This window comes from Lepisosteus platostomus, chromosome 22 (genome assembly GCF_059453375.1).
Source record: "Lepisosteus platostomus isolate fLepPlt1 chromosome 22, fLepPlt1.hap1, whole genome shotgun sequence".
NCBI lineage: Eukaryota > Metazoa > Chordata > Actinopteri > Semionotiformes > Lepisosteidae > Lepisosteus > Lepisosteus platostomus.
The window spans coordinates 13,214,459-13,229,901 of record NC_142632.1 but is presented as its reverse complement, the minus strand read 5'-3'; the positions used below and the strand labels follow the sequence as shown (position 1 = coordinate 13,229,901).

Genomic DNA, 15,443 nt, shown 5'->3' with positions numbered 1-15,443 from the left:
AAAGTGCAATTTGTGAAAAACGGTTCCAGTCGAAATTAGGCACGGGTAGACAGATTTAATTAGTTCGACTTCTTTAAATAAATATATTTATATAAATAAGGTATTTGGCCATTTATGAGTAATAGATGATGAAGTAGGATAAATTTAGAAAATTAAGGACTAAAGAGGGGAGATTGATACAAACATTTCTGATCTTGAAAGCAAGAGGTAAAATAAAGAATTAAATATTAGCTAAAACGCTCACCAAAAATAAAGTTAGAAATGCTTAGGCAATGGTTACTTTGCATTCTCTTAATTTGTCTTAATTTGTTTATTGTTGTTCCAAAATATATATAGATACACTAGATAGTTGAGTAAACACACCCGTAAGATCCCCAAAGTATTATTTCTCTTATTACAAAATAAAGCAAACTAATTCGTCCAAGAAAAGTTATCACATAGAGCAAATGTATGCAGCAACAGTTTTGCCAAGTAGCAAACATTTTGCGCCATCGGTATAATTAATTACAATATAGCGATGAAAGTAAAAGAACATCAAACGCCCGACAAATTAACCTTCATACCCACGGGCTTCAGACGCTGACTTCTCTAGGCAGCACTATTTGTGCTGAGGAAGCTCATAGCCCTGTGAAGCGGCACTGCGGCATAGCTGTATCAATGCGCCTGGTCTTTACTCTGGGATTGTGAAGCAGGGACTGGGAGAGAAGAGCGCCTTAGCTTCCTTGCAGGATATATTTGTTTGTTGAATTTTTTTTCTTTTTTCTTTTCTATTTTTTTTTAAAAAGCATTCCTTTCCGAATGTGTGCGACTTGGCCGGAATTTTTTCCACTTGCAAGGGTTTGCATTTCTCCGTTTTGCATGACGTGTCTTGGAGGAAAAAAAGCCCTGCTTTGTGTGTTTGTGGAAATAAAGCGAGCTGGAATAGGAGGCGGGTGCCAGTTGCTGTTGTGGGCTGGACTGGCCACGGTGCGTGAGGTTTACTGACAGAGAGGCAGACAAAAAGGACTGAACACTCAGAGAGAGGGAGAGACAGAGAGAGGGAGTGGGAGAGCAAGACGGAGGGGAAGAAAGAAGGGCGAAGGGGGGAAAAAAAGATTTGCCAGAGTGATTGTGCTTGTGTGGTATCAGGGAGGCATATTCGGATAGGGGCATCAGGTTCAAAGAGGTGACTCTTGGGGACAGACATTGGACATAGGAAAGCGGGGTGTTGTATGGCAGGCTAAACTCATTTGGAGCAGACACGGGCGAGAGCAGAGATTAATAGGTTCTGAAAGGGGTAATAAAATGCATATGGTAGCTAAAAGTGCCCAGTCTGCAAGCGCATGCAGTAGGTGCAGGTTTATAATATTTGCTCCGGGAAAAAAACTGTTTACTTTTAATTGGCAGCGGGTCTTCGCCTTGCATAGCAATGGGTATGGTGTAAAGTTTGAAGAGACCGTTTAAGGTTGTGACATATGCAGTACTGTGTCAGAAATCTTAAGGGGCGCTTTGAAAAGGTGCTACCCTCTTCCTGGAGACCCCCTGGCAATGAAGGGCAAGCCTCATGCTTTCTTTTTGACCTTCCTTCTTATGTGAAGAATGACGAGCGTGACGTGAGGAGTGGAAAGAAAGTCTTTTCGGTGCAGGACGTGGGCAAGTCCGCAGAAACTGCGAATGAGAGAAGTTTTCTGTGAATGAACCAGTCGTGAAATGAAATACCAGAATGCATTCTGATAACACGAAGGAATGTAAATATAACCAACTGAGGAAGCCTGATATCATAAATAAATAATAACACTTGTTAGACTGGTTACATTTAAAGAAACTGACCTGGAGAGATACAAGGTTGTTTTTATTATAATGTAGAGTTGAATTTAAGTCTTAGCTGTCACAATGTAAAAAGTAGCAGTAGAGTTAAAAAAAACATTCTGTAACTGCAGTATGTTTCCTTTTTATTTTATTTTTAAAAGAGGGATTTAGTGCTTGAGCTGGTACATCTGAGAGAAGATCACTGCAAGACGAAAACCTTTGAAAAATGTCACGGAAAGGAAGAAGAACACCTAGTGAATGCGTTTGCCAAGGCTCTTGCATTGGATTTTGCTACTGTCCACCTGCAAAGATATTGGAAGATTTCTTTCTTGGCGCAAAGTGCTCACAGTTTGTGCTGAGTGCATTAGAACTGCCCGGGGCACACATGGGGAGAGTGGTGACAAAGCTGTGTTCAGGGGTCTCTTGTGGATTCCAGTATGGAAAATGAAATAACCATAGAGTGGAAGAACATCCTGTGGACATTCTGACCAAAATGATACCACGGACCGCTTCCGTAAAAGGACAGTAGTGGACGGTACTCTAGAACTGACCCATTAGCTACTGCAGACTTGAGGATTTGAAGAGGTGGAAGGGATGTCAACCAAAAGAATAGTGTAAATGTTAAATTCCAGCTGTGGCACCAGGAATTTGTAAATGAATAATCTGGGACTGATCTGTTTTGAAATATGCAATGTAGTCCATCAGGGAAAAATGTTTTTTTTTTTCCCCTTTTCTTGATGCATCTTGTGTTTTGTAGATTTGTAGAATGGTTAAGTCTCAGGAAAGAAAACTTTTACCATCTTTATGAATTGTACAATTTATTTGCATTATATGCTCTGTATTGACACGTTTTTGTCACTGTGGAGAGTGGTAAATAGTTTTTTAAGCATCTAATTTGAAAGTTACCTTGAGGACCAGACATGATTTGTAATTAAGCAATTTAAAATATCCAGTGAAAATATAAGACCAGTTTCTTGTAATCTTTCAGGGATTACAGAAAATAGTATTTGAGTATACTTAGGCGTTTGGGCTAATATTGATGTAGTACAAATGTTTAAAAATGAATTCTGTGTGTGTAGACGTCTTTTATAGTGGATAGGATGAAGGTTTCAGAAAGTGGGTCACTTCCTTAGTCACTCGTTTGAGGGACAGGTTGCTCTCTCAGGACTATTTAAAGGTACAGACAAGACAAGGCTAATAGACTTTACATTTAAAGACAGGGATGTGACAAAAATGTCACCAGGTTGGTTTATCAGATACTGACGAGCAGGTAGGTGTAGAAAGGGACAAAGCGTCTGTTGGGGGAAAAAGTTGGGTGTGAATGGTAAAAATGTTGGAAGTACTGTATGTGGCTGGAGAGTGTGAGAAGAAAAGAGACTTGGAAGTCCTTTAAAGTTACAAAACTCTCTTGAAACATTTGAAAAGAATACATTAAGAAGTGGGGTAAAAATGCTGTGTAAAATTGTGCAGAAGGAACTCTTTGAAAATGTAATGAGTGCTGCAAAGGGGATAATGATTATGCATTATAAAAGGGATAAAAAGTTAGTTGTAAGAGTGCTGTAATGAAACATTAACTCGTGATTAAAATTGATAATTACTTTGGTACAACATTCTGTAAGGACAGGCAAAAAGGCCAGGGGGATTGTAATAGATTCTTCAGTTGTTAACTGGAGAACATGTTCCAAACGTATGCTTTTTATTTTGTTTTTATTTCTAGGAAGGAGCAGTCTACACTTAAGAAGTGTGGATTCTGTGAAGGCCACTATGCATCTTTACCGTCGCCACACCTTGATGGAAAATACCCAGTGACGGGCGGCATCTCATTGCAATTAAATACGTGTGTTGTTGGAGCTGAGATCTTTCTTGATTGTGTCCGACAGCTTCCACTGGAAAGTTATAACTCATTGTTTCCGAACTGGCTGGATGTTGCTTGTCAACCCCACAAATGGATTCTGTCGTGAAGCTTCCACTTTGAGACGTTCTTGAGGAGAGACTCCTGCTTTGGCTTCTGTCGGCTTTTCTGATGGTCGTCTGCTTCCTTGGGGATTTTCTTTGTAGCAGCTAACAGTGTCCAGCAGCTCCTTTGGCGGTGTTACAGGAGTGACCCTTCTGAGTGTTGTCTGTTGGAATTGGAGCAGCTTAGGCGCTTGACAGAGTTGAAGCCAGCCGGGGGGGGGGGACGTCTTTGTGGTCCTCATCTGGGCAATGGATGGCCCACGGGCTTGTGGGCTCCGGAAAAAGAGGAGGTCGAGGTCAGAAAGGGACAGGGAAAGGAGGTCTAAAGGAATAAGGAACAACCATGTCAGGGCCGCTGTCCCACACTCTTCTTCCGAATCTGAGAGGGAGGCGGGAAGGAACCCTTCGTCGTCGCGTCCCAGGCCTCCAAGAAGGAAAAGAAAAGAGTCTTCCTCAGCTGAGGAAGACATCATAGATGGGTTTTCTATAGCCAGCTTTGTTACCCTGGAGGCTTTAGAGGTAAGACTAAATGGCTGTTATTAATAACGCTTTTCTGGAGTTTGAATGCAGTGAGCCATTATATATACCTCTTATTGTTGAATTAAGAGTCATAGTTGCAGATTTTTATCCTTCAGAGCAGCAGTATATCAGTTAGTTGACAGTTTTGGATTGGAGAGCAAAATTCTGTCGTCTTTTCCTAATGAGACACTACTTCAATAAACTTATTAGCATTACACACGTCGCCTGGCATTTATCAATGTATTGTCCACCTGGCGTGTGCTACAGGCCAATGAATGTTGAGACAAAAAGCAGATTTCAGTAAGTTCTTTTTTTCAATGGGATTTAGTGTGATTCTGATAATTACAGTCATAATGATAGATTTACATTTCTTGTTGGAGATAAATTAAAACAAGTATGCTGAACTGATACAGTATCTCCATAGAGCACAACACAGAAATATTATTCTGACAGTTGCGATCAGAGCTTAATAACTTTCTTTACTCTGTGCTTTTATGGCTTTTATCGAAATGTTAGGTTTTTATCAGTTTTCTAGTTGGCATGCTATGTAAACATTGGGTAATTGTAAATGTGGCACTCATATTTTTTTATTACCCTCATTTTCTCTTTATCCTGTTGTTCACAAACTGTGTGAACGGTCCATATCAGCTCTGATACAGTTTAATTCATAGCGGTCGTAAAACTATTGACAGCTACTGTACTGTTGGCAGCATGCAGTGACAGCCTTCCTAGTCTGGGAACTGGAGCAATATCCCATTACAGTAATGTTGTATAAAGTGAATGTTTGGACACTGGTTGTTGACCTGCATGAAAACTGGGCCTGACTTGTCTTTACCAGCTGAAACAAACCATTTAAAACCTAACTATATTAGAATTATGTCAGATAGGAACACTGTGACCTAAATGTTCAAATGACAGCGCTGCATTCCATAAGCTCAAGTGTTGTTGGTGTGATTCAGATCGCTCGATAAATGGTGCTCTAGGGTATTGATCCACAGAGTAGCAATCGAGAACTAAATATTCAGATCATTCATAAAATTAGCACAACTACAGCGCTTGCGATTTAGCCTGCGGATGCAATCATCAAAATAATCCCATGGTTTTTCTGTTTTTCTTTTGATATTAAAGTGTTTGGTTGATTCTCAGCAACATTTATTTACAGTAACAAACAGAATTCTGATGAAAATGCATTTTCCCAAAACAGTGTGAACCTGTTGTCATTTGTTTTTTAAATTGTTGGGCAATGAAAGATGTGATCAGAGTGTAATGTGGTCTTGGAAGTCTCTGAAGTTTTTTTTTTCTTTACCTGACCAGGATATTGCTAAGGATCTAAATATATGACATATTTAAGTCTTGACTATAGTTAAAGTATACTGTGTTTTTCAAGGTCTGGCATTGTTCATCATATTTAATAGGAAAGATCATTCTTAATCATGTATTACGGTGGGGATATAGAAAAAACCGCACAGCCATGTTTTTGAAGCTGATACCCATGCCTTTTTTCAAGAAATAGCCGGATGAAATCCACAGATCAATTAGTTACTAATTAAGAAACAGGCTAGATAGGATGGCATTCTCTCATTTGTAAACTTTGTTTTTATGCGTATAAATTGCAGCAGTATGCTGATCCAGGTGTTTATAAACACCTTGTTAAATATTTTGTCCAACAGTGAAGAAATTTATTATTCACAAGGATGTTTGGTGTTTATATTCACAAGATAGGGTTATGTGATGAAACTGTCTGTTTGTGTTACTGGATTTCTTTAACTGATTTTTTTTTTTACAGCTGTATATGTGCCACAGAGCAATGTTTTCAGACTCTTGACGGTTTCGATCTGAGAGGGAATTTCTGTCTCGAGTCATTGCTGAATTCAAAGGTGTTCCTGTTCAGTGCATTGAAATCAAAACGTTCCACTTCCAGAGTTGCAGACATTCTTTACAAGTGAACTATCACGAGCAGAGGGTTTATTAAACGCTGATATTTGGAAGCAGAAGGGCTGAGCAGCAGTGAATTATATTCCTCTACAAAATGACAAAATTATTGAGCCTCAGCTGTGTTAAAACTGTGATCCCAGAATACTGCACTAAATAACAGCCTGGGCAATCTTCACTTTTCAATTCAATAACACTTAATACAATGGCTGTCAAGGTTTTAAAAACACATTACTTTCAAGTAGTCTAACATCTAAACTGTACAGTAATTCCCATATGTGTTTGTTGTACGTTTTTTTCATTTCTATCTTAAAACTCATTTGGATGAAACCTATACATTCCATCAAAATCAATTCAGGTTCAAGTAGCACAGCTTTTTGTTCTGCCTTGTTCTTAATTTTTTTAATTCAGACATAGCACCACCCTGCAGACTCTTTTTTCACTTAAGACTTCTCCCTGCTTTGCAGGTGTTGTAGAGAAGTGTAATACTGTAAATGTTTTAGCTATGGCCAGATATATAGCTTCTTTTTGTGTGGTACCAAAAGAGGAGACAATCCTTATTTCTGAAGTACCAGGATGCATATTCAGTGATAATTCAGCAGACAATAAAGTTGAACTGTTGTGCTTCTGCATATAAGGCAGAAGTACTTCTGCCTTATATTGTTACTCCTCTGCTACTTGCCACTAAAACCTGGAAAAAGTACATTTGGTTTTCTCATTAGGACACAATTCCTCTTTCAGGACCAATTGTGTTGTAAGATATTTAACTAATTAAGCTATTAAGAAAAATCTCTCCTTCACAGCAGTTTTGGATGATACCATGTTTATATCAAGATATATTCTTTTATATCTTGAATTCTTGGTTATGTAAATTACCTTTGTCATGCGGAATGACTTTTATGTGGTTATTAGAATCTTTGTCATTTAGCTTTTGCACACAGAACAGTTTCATAACTATTTGGTGATTGAAAGTAGGGAAAAGATTGATTACATTATACACAGGGCAGAAATTGTGGAGCTGAAGCTATTGATTGTGTACCTTGTTTTAAAATGTAAAATGGCTGTCTATATAAAAATTCAGTTTGAAGAAGAATCGCTTCATGAGATTTCTTGCTAATCGTATTCAAAGTCTTATCTTGATGCACATTTTCTGTTCAGGCTAGGTGTTTATTAAAGTCGTCTGCCAGATATGTAAATGTAGACTTTGACAAATCTATTTTTTGGCTGGCAATTAATTCATTTATTTCTTCATTTGGATTTGTTTCGGGCCCTGGCAGCAATGGAAGATATGAATTTAGCTGCCTTTCCATCTGTCACAAAATGATATATTATATACATTAATATGATAAATCAGGCTGGTGACTGACAAATCAAATTTGACATTCTGTCATAGCTGTAGGTATTTAATGACATAATAAGATAATCCAGTACTGGGATTTGAATAAGTTTCCTGCAGCTTTATTAAACAATATCTATGTTAATACCTTGATTGAAGGGCTAAGTTGAGTAAGAATGACACCTTTTGTCATTGTACTAAAAGGCACTGGGCTTATAAAGTTACAGTGGTACTGCATTAGGTTGGCCTAACTTTTTCCAGTTTTTTCCATTGTGATTAAACCGAGTTGTTTTCTGAACTTGATTATAAGGTGGACTATGTGGTATAGAATGCAATCAAAGAAGACCAGGAATTGTGACACCTGTTTTTAATACAATACTGTCTGAGAATTTTATATGTTATAATGGTGACTCATGACTTAAAAAAATAGTGGTTAATTCTTTTCAGTTTTTAACAGTTTTCTGTTCCCAACCATTGTATTGGGTTTTCCATGTTGCCTGATTTAAAAGAAAAAAGGTCTATTTAAGTTTAAATTTGATTTTTTTTTAATTAAAGTGAGATGAGATCAGAGGAAGTCTCTTGAAAAAGCCTTCTGTACAGTACCGATACACATTAATCTTCGCTGGTGTTCTGTAATTAGTGAATATGTGAACATGAGTGCAATGCTCATATTTTTTCCCAGAAAAAAAACAGTTTTTTGAGAAAAAAACAATGAACTACTTTGTCACTGAAATATACAGTGTTCTCACACTCACATACTGTGTATACAGTGCTATCTTAGATGAAGATCTATTTGATTTGTAATAAGGTTTGAAAAAGCAATGTCAAAAAGAGCTCAGATGTAAACTAGGTATACTGTTACTGAAGGCAGGATCCTTCTGTCAAAAGCAGATTCAAGGGAAATACTGCAAGCAGATTTTTTTTATATTAAAAGCGTTTATTACACCTAGCCTGTGAAAAACTAATGTAAGAATACTGTAGTGCACCTGAGAACAGGCATTTCAAAATAAAGAATGTGTTGTGTTTAACTGATGAATAACCACTTAATAATGCCTTTTTGGAATTTGCATTTCGGTACGCTTCAAAATATTTAAGCACAGGTGCTGTGAAAAGTGAAACTCTTTGTTTTTGTCTCTTTTCCAAAAGGAATTTCTGTTTTCGGTGAGTTAATTTCACTATACTTTGTTCTTCTCATTTAAACACAGATTGCTACAGTTGCAAATACGGTACTAATGCACTCCAATTGAGTTATCCTAATTCTTTAGAGGTGTCCATGTGACTGGAAAATGTACTGTATGCTGAAAAACAATTAAGTATGAGGGTTGTATTTTAATGTAGAATTACATTTTCTCAAACAAAAATTTATGTTAATGCATCAGTGGCAAATGGGAAGAGAGACTGGATTAATGTTTTTGCCGTAGCTTGTAAAACTTAAGTCTCGCAGACATTTGTTAATGCAGTGTTCTTGTATTAAAAGATATAGTGGCGAACCCAGCCACTGTATTAGCACAGAGGCAGATTACATTTTTATTTACATATAATTGGTTTGCCTAAGAAGGTTTACAATAAAACATTTTATTAGGTCTTGAATGTCACGTATCTTGTGGGTTCCAGCTATTTTTCATTGCTTCAGTCTGTCTTCTCTGGGTCTCTCTGAATGGGGAAAAGACAAATGTTTGCAGAGGCTGATTTGGAAATGGCATCCCTGAAATACAGCCTTGTACGAGTCTCGGCAAAATGGTTACTGCAGCACATAATTGCCCTCACAATGATGTGTTTTGTCATATTATTTCCTACTTCAAGGAGGCACTCCTGTAGCCCACTGACAGAAATGGTGGTATTTGAAAACATATGGACATGCAACGGCATTAAGCAGGCTGCAGGCAGGGGATTAGCACAATGGCCTCCTGAGCAGGGCTCCGTGCTGGTGCGTAAGGCACTCCTCTCCTAGTGACACTGTTGAGTGGGGGCTCTCTTCTCAATATTAGCACCATTCTTCATTGTGCAGGGGCAGCCTCCATTGGTACCTCTCTTTATTTTAGTCTGTGGATTGCTGCGGAAGCACGTAAAATGCTCTAATCACGTACACATCTTAGGGATGTGTCTTGCTGGGAAATGGTCAGACTGATCGCTGGTCAGACTGGTGATGCTGATGTAGGCTTATGTGAATTTTTCTATATATATATAAACACGTGTGTCGAGTACAGTACCCTCCATATGTATTGGGGCAGTGAAATCAGAATTGCTATTTTTGCTGTATTCTCACACAATAGATGAAAAGATGAATGAGCCAGAAGTACAAAATATCAAGTTTTATTTTGGGTATTTCAGTGCTTATATGTGCATAGGTCTTTAAGTGTGCATGAGTACTGGGACAGATTAACGTAAAGTAAATTCAAGTAGTCTTTGTGTAAAACTGAGTATTTGTTTGCAGATCCTTTGCACACAATAATTGCATCTGGCCTGCCACCCACCGATGTCACCAAACTCTCTGGTCTGTTTTTTTTAGATGCTTTGCCAAGCCTTTTCTGCAGCAATTTTCTGTCTCCTTTTCAACAGGTGAGTGCATGCTCGATGGGATGTAAATTGGGACATTGACTTGGCTAGTCTAAGACTTTCCACTCATGTCCCTTGATGAACTACTTGGTTGCATTGCCAGTGTGTTTAAGGTCATTGTCTTGCTGCATGATGAAGTGCCGGCCAGTGAGTCTGGATGCATTTTGCCATCACTTAGGAAGGGTTTTATTTTTGTGTCATCTGTCCATAACACTTAATTCCAGAACTCTGCTGGCTCAACTACTGTATGTACTTTTTAGCAAATTGTAACCTGGCCTTTCTATTTTTGGTGCTGATGAGTGGTTTGCATCTTGCTGTGTAGCCTTTTTCAGTCTTCTGTGAGCTGTAGATCGTGTGCACTGTAGAGGTTGGTTGGCGATTTTAGCGACACTTGTTTTAGAGTTTGTCTTTGCAGCCCTGATAATTTTTCTTTCGTCAACTGCGTTTTTTTTTTTCCGGCTGACCTGGTCGTTGTCAATTGCTAAGTACACCAGGGCTTTCTTTCTTTTTCGAGATATTCCAATTTGATGATTTTGCTTTGCCCAGTTTCTGCTATGCTTCTGATTGAATTCTATTTTTCTTTCACCATCACAATTGCTTGCTTTTCTTTCACAGACACTACTTTAGTCTTTGTGTTGGTTTAGGCCTGCTGAGTCCAAAGGGAAGGGCAAAGGCTAAATCCAAGCCTACACTTCACAGTTCTTCTCTGTGTGCACAATCAATGCAACAGGAACCACCTGAGCAACGAGGAACACCTGGCAACCCATTGTCCCAATGCTCATCTGAAATGAGGGAATTGAACAGAAAAATGCCCTTACTCTAAAAACATACAACATCTGCGCACAAAAATACCCAGAAATAAAAGGTGATATTGTGTACTTTTGCTTCATATTAATCTTTTCATCTAAAATCTGAGTGTACAGCAAAAATACTAATACTAATACTAAATTAATTTATTAATTAAATTAATAAAAATACTAATTTCTTACTTCACCGTTCCAATAATAATGGTGGGCACTGCATATCCTGACTCTATATCCAAACATTTGGGTGAAACATTTTAGGGATATTTATTGTATTATGGGCAAAAATAAAGGAAGCCTATATTTAGGTGAAAATTTCTTCTCAGGTGACCTCTAACTCCATTGATTGAATTAGCATTTTCTACAAGCACTTCGATAAAGACATCACTTTGTTGGGCTAGATTCCTTGCTTACTTGATTGATTTACCGTTTGTTTTGTTCTTCATGTTTCAGTAGTCTAACTCCCCACAGTAAGCCGTATTTTTAATCTGGTATATTCACACAAAATTCATTGAGGTTTTGTGGGCTTGCACTTGGTTCGTAACTGAGAGTGGTCTGTTTTTAAAGCGCTGAGGAGCGAAGTTCATCTTTTGTTGATGCCTGTGGCGTGGCCGAAATGCTGATTATACAGGGCATGTAAGGTTGTAAAATAAAGTAACTTCATCTGTGCAGCAGCAGTCTGCCACCTTAATGAAAATGGGGAATAGCACCTTGAGTGTCTCTAGAATTTTGGCAGTACAGGTCTGAAAACGTTTGCAGAGGAAAAGCTTGGAGCCTGCCTGTTTGCAACGGGATAGGTTATTTAAGAAGGAAAGGAAAGTTGGGTATTTAAAAGATTATCGCTCCTGCTTTTTCTAATGCAGATTTGAGAGTGATGTATGAGAAGCTCTTACTTGCAAGAGAATCTTTGTATATCTGGATTGCATGGCTTGTCTTCAATAGAGATGTTTTTTTTTTCTTTTTCTACTGTATTTGGGCTCCAAACATGGAAAACAATATACAGTACGTAGTGTAGTGAACGTATCGGATTCCTGGGTTTCTTGCCGTGCATTGCTTTAATGTCGGCTAATCTTTTAAGGGTGATGGACTGTCGTGCATCATTTTTGTTGTTCCATTTCTTTAAAATATCCAGTCTAACAAGCGGAGAGGGGCATTGTTAAAGCAATTTAAAGTGTCTGATAGTTTTTTCAAACGCTGGTATTCATATGTGAATTCTCCATTCGGGAATGTCTGAACGTGGTCCTGTTCTAAATGCAAAACTCAAGATCACAAGAGCATTTTTTATCCTCAGACAATCCTGCCTGGTGTTTTCATGGTATTTCTATTTCCTCATGCTATGCTCATCCTCGCATCACATGTAGAATTAAAAAATAGATTATTTAAATGCAATATTGTGTCACTGCAACACTGGCTGACGTGGCCTTTAAATAAGATGAACAGTTTAAATTGGTTTCACTGGGATCATGCAGGCTTTATATTTCAAACTTGTTCCAGATCTTGCTTTGCTTCCCAGCACTGACAGTTGTGCTAGATGGGAGTTGCATTAATATTTATCGTGCTGAACCACAACAAGAACAGGACAAATCCCATATTGTGTAGGATGCACATCTTGCTGGCCTCTTTGAGGGGTTTGAATGCCACAGGCACTAAACAAATGTTCAGATTTGCTGTTCTATCAACATGTGGTAAACAGCTGATGAAAGGGTAATTCTGGCACATTAAACTGTGTGCTTGATTCCAGTACAGGTCAGGCCCCTGCACAGCAGTTCTACAGTAATGTGATTAGGAGGAGAACTGAATTAGGTAACAAGGTCACAGTGCTGCACTGCGTTACTATAAATGAGTAAATAGAAAGGACTTGAGTGCATCTCAGCAGTCCTGATGCGGGGGGGGGGTTACATTTACAGTGAGCAAAAGCAATTCATTTGGATTTAGACATTGTCTTGTGCATTTCTGTATGACTTGATGTATACTCTTGTCAGTTTGTCATATAGGAGTTTGCTTAATCAGTGCAGCGTGCAACTCCGACTGTGCAAAAGTAGAAGAAACACCAGTAACATTTTTTAAATAGCAGTGAGGGAATAAATTGTTTCCATTTGTGATATCTTTAGACAAAAGCAATATTTCAACCCCCCCACCACCACCACAACCAGCACCACAACTCCTCTTTCCATGTAATGAAATGTAGATGGGGAATAGTACATTGTTTGAGTATGATGCAATCGACCATTTAAGTTAAGTGGTGAGCCTATGACTCTTTGCAGTGATTTTTTTAAAATACAAATGCTGTTAAAACCTAAGCATGCCATGCTGGAGTGATTATTAAAGTGTAGTAACAAGAACAGATGCCTTATTTTGCAGTGGAGAAAAAAAAAACTTTAGGTTGAGTAGGCTACCACAAGAGAGGGAAAGGTGAGCCACAAACTTACTGTAGAGATTTGATCCTAAAGTACATTAAGAGGGTATGATGTAAAATTAAATTAAATGTGTGTGGTGTTATATGATAATGTTGGAAATTTGTGGTTGTTTAGTAGAATACAAGATAGTATTTAATCTGGGATAAGTAGTGGAGGGACTGATAAGTAAGGAGGTCACAAATGACTAATAAGCTTTCTTCTCTAGTAGACTATTTTTTTCTTTGTCTTCTCCTTAATAGTTTGTTTTCCAGAAAATCATATTTTACTGTACCTCTACATGCTAACTTTTGTCCTACACTTCCATGCTGCACACAGTTCAAAGGGAAAGTCATTATATTTAATTATCTTTATTTTTCAGACTCAACTCTCGCGCTTTTGCCCAAAAGCATCTTCTCTACTGAACTGACTCTATTCTATCAGTAGCCCAGATTGAACCTCTGTTAAAAAGACCGAGATGTAAAAATACTAAAATCAAAGCTAGAGCCTCTTGTTTTACTGATTTTTAAGAAATGAATAAAAATTACTCCAGCTATTAATTAATTACTGCACATATCCATGATATTTAGACATCCTCTTGTAGCATGAGCTGTTTTAAATTCTCTTTAAAATGCATGTAAATGAACTTCCCTCTTGATGCCTGCTTAATGACTGTTGGTATAATAAATTGTGCAATTGCTCCTTTAAAAAATAACAAACCTTTAATTAGATACATGAAGAGGCATGCAGTCTCAAATTGCTCTTCAGGTCTACTGAACTTTGCATAATACCAATATAGTGCTATCAAAACCCCCAGGATTTAATCTCAACAGAAGATGGTAACACCTTATTGTTCAATGCTTGTCCTTAATTAATGTGATGTATTGAATTTTGTTTTTAATGTGATTTAAATAATATTTTTCTTGTTTTTTATTTGTCTTGCTGTTTGTGTATCATGTTGCATGTGTTGTGTGGAGGGACTGTCAGGGTTTGTTAGCAGTTTGATTGTTTTCCATGCAAAATGGTTACTGCAGCAAGACTAGCTTTCAATCTCCTAGCAGGACTTGTCTCAGAGGAGACAGCGAGGACTGATTACTCCAGGTGTACTGCTAAGTGCGTTCTGCTAAGGGACATTCACTTTACGTGTTAGGACACAAATGCCTTCTCCTTGTATCGCCCGGTGTTCATTTGGAGAAGGGCTTTTGTGAGCTCTTGCATTTGGAGCAAATAGGAAACGAAATGCAAATCTAAGCTTGCAAACAAATCCCTTCGGCTAAAAGCAACAGGTGACAAATGAAATGAGCAGAATCCTTAGGGTTTCCCTCAGTGAGCTGTTGAGACTATGTACCATGCTAGGGCTGTGTTTTCTGTGTGAAAGCATTATGCCTGAAAACAGGTTGATACAAACTTACCAGATTGTGCTACCCCTCCAGGACACGTTGGCAATGATCAGAGTTTTAGATCAGTGTTGCAGGGAAAATGAACTGTTTAGTTTCCCATTGATGTCTTACGTTTTACACCACAGCTGTCAGTGCTGATGAGATCGTAAGCTCTCCCAGTGAACTACAGTACATGTAAAGTTTATAAGATTCTTCATACTTTTCTCTAATGAAATCCCCAATTTTCATGATTAACTTATTGCACATGACTGATAACAATGAGGCTTGTGCACATTGTCATTCTATCTTAGGACAAGTTATGTGGTATTATATTTACACTCATCATTTCTTGTAATGTAGGTTGGTGCTGTTTATTTTACTACTTACAAGCCTCTTTCTAACTGCTATATTCATGGTGTTTAAATAATACATTAGGTACATTTTGAAAGTCTGGTAAGTGCTTTGGTTAAAGCTTAATGCAAGTGTGTTGTTTCTAATGGGACAAGATTGCTTGGCAAGATGTTTTCTCAAGTAATTGAAATATTGAGACCTGCAGGTTATGGGGATGTAATTGAGGATTACATCCCCCCCCCCAAAGTGAGTTTGTTTTTGTGAGTTGATAGTTTCACACAGATAAAAAAATGGATGAAGAAGAAATTGGATTTGTTTACTGCAGTGTAACCCTTCACAAAGGCCAACTGGGTCCTGAAAATGTGACCGGATCGAACAACAGATCTGTTAAATGGAGACCGTGAGGGAGCCCCAGCCTGCCTAGATCGTC

At 38.1% G+C, this 15,443-nt stretch overlaps 1 protein-coding gene across 12 annotated transcripts in view; it reads left to right on the top strand.

The window, feature by feature from the left end:
* Window positions 1–670: 670 nt before the first annotated feature.
* Window positions 671–15,443, top strand: part of auts2a (activator of transcription and developmental regulator AUTS2 a) — a 320,347-nt gene continuing 305,574 nt past the window's right edge. For 9 of the 12 annotated variants that reach the window (XM_088616426.1, XM_088616432.1, XM_088616431.1 and 6 more), the window contains exons 1-2: window positions 671–966; window positions 3,506–4,263. In XM_088616426.1, the coding sequence (XP_088472552.1) occupies window positions 3,994–4,263 (270 nt within the window). In that variant the 5' untranslated portion in view covers window positions 671–966; window positions 3,506–3,993. Of the gene's footprint in view, window positions 967–1,005; window positions 3,059–3,505; window positions 4,264–15,443 lie in introns of those variants that run through there. The other 3 variants (XM_088616422.1, XM_088616424.1, XM_088616437.1) reach the window with 3 other exon arrangements.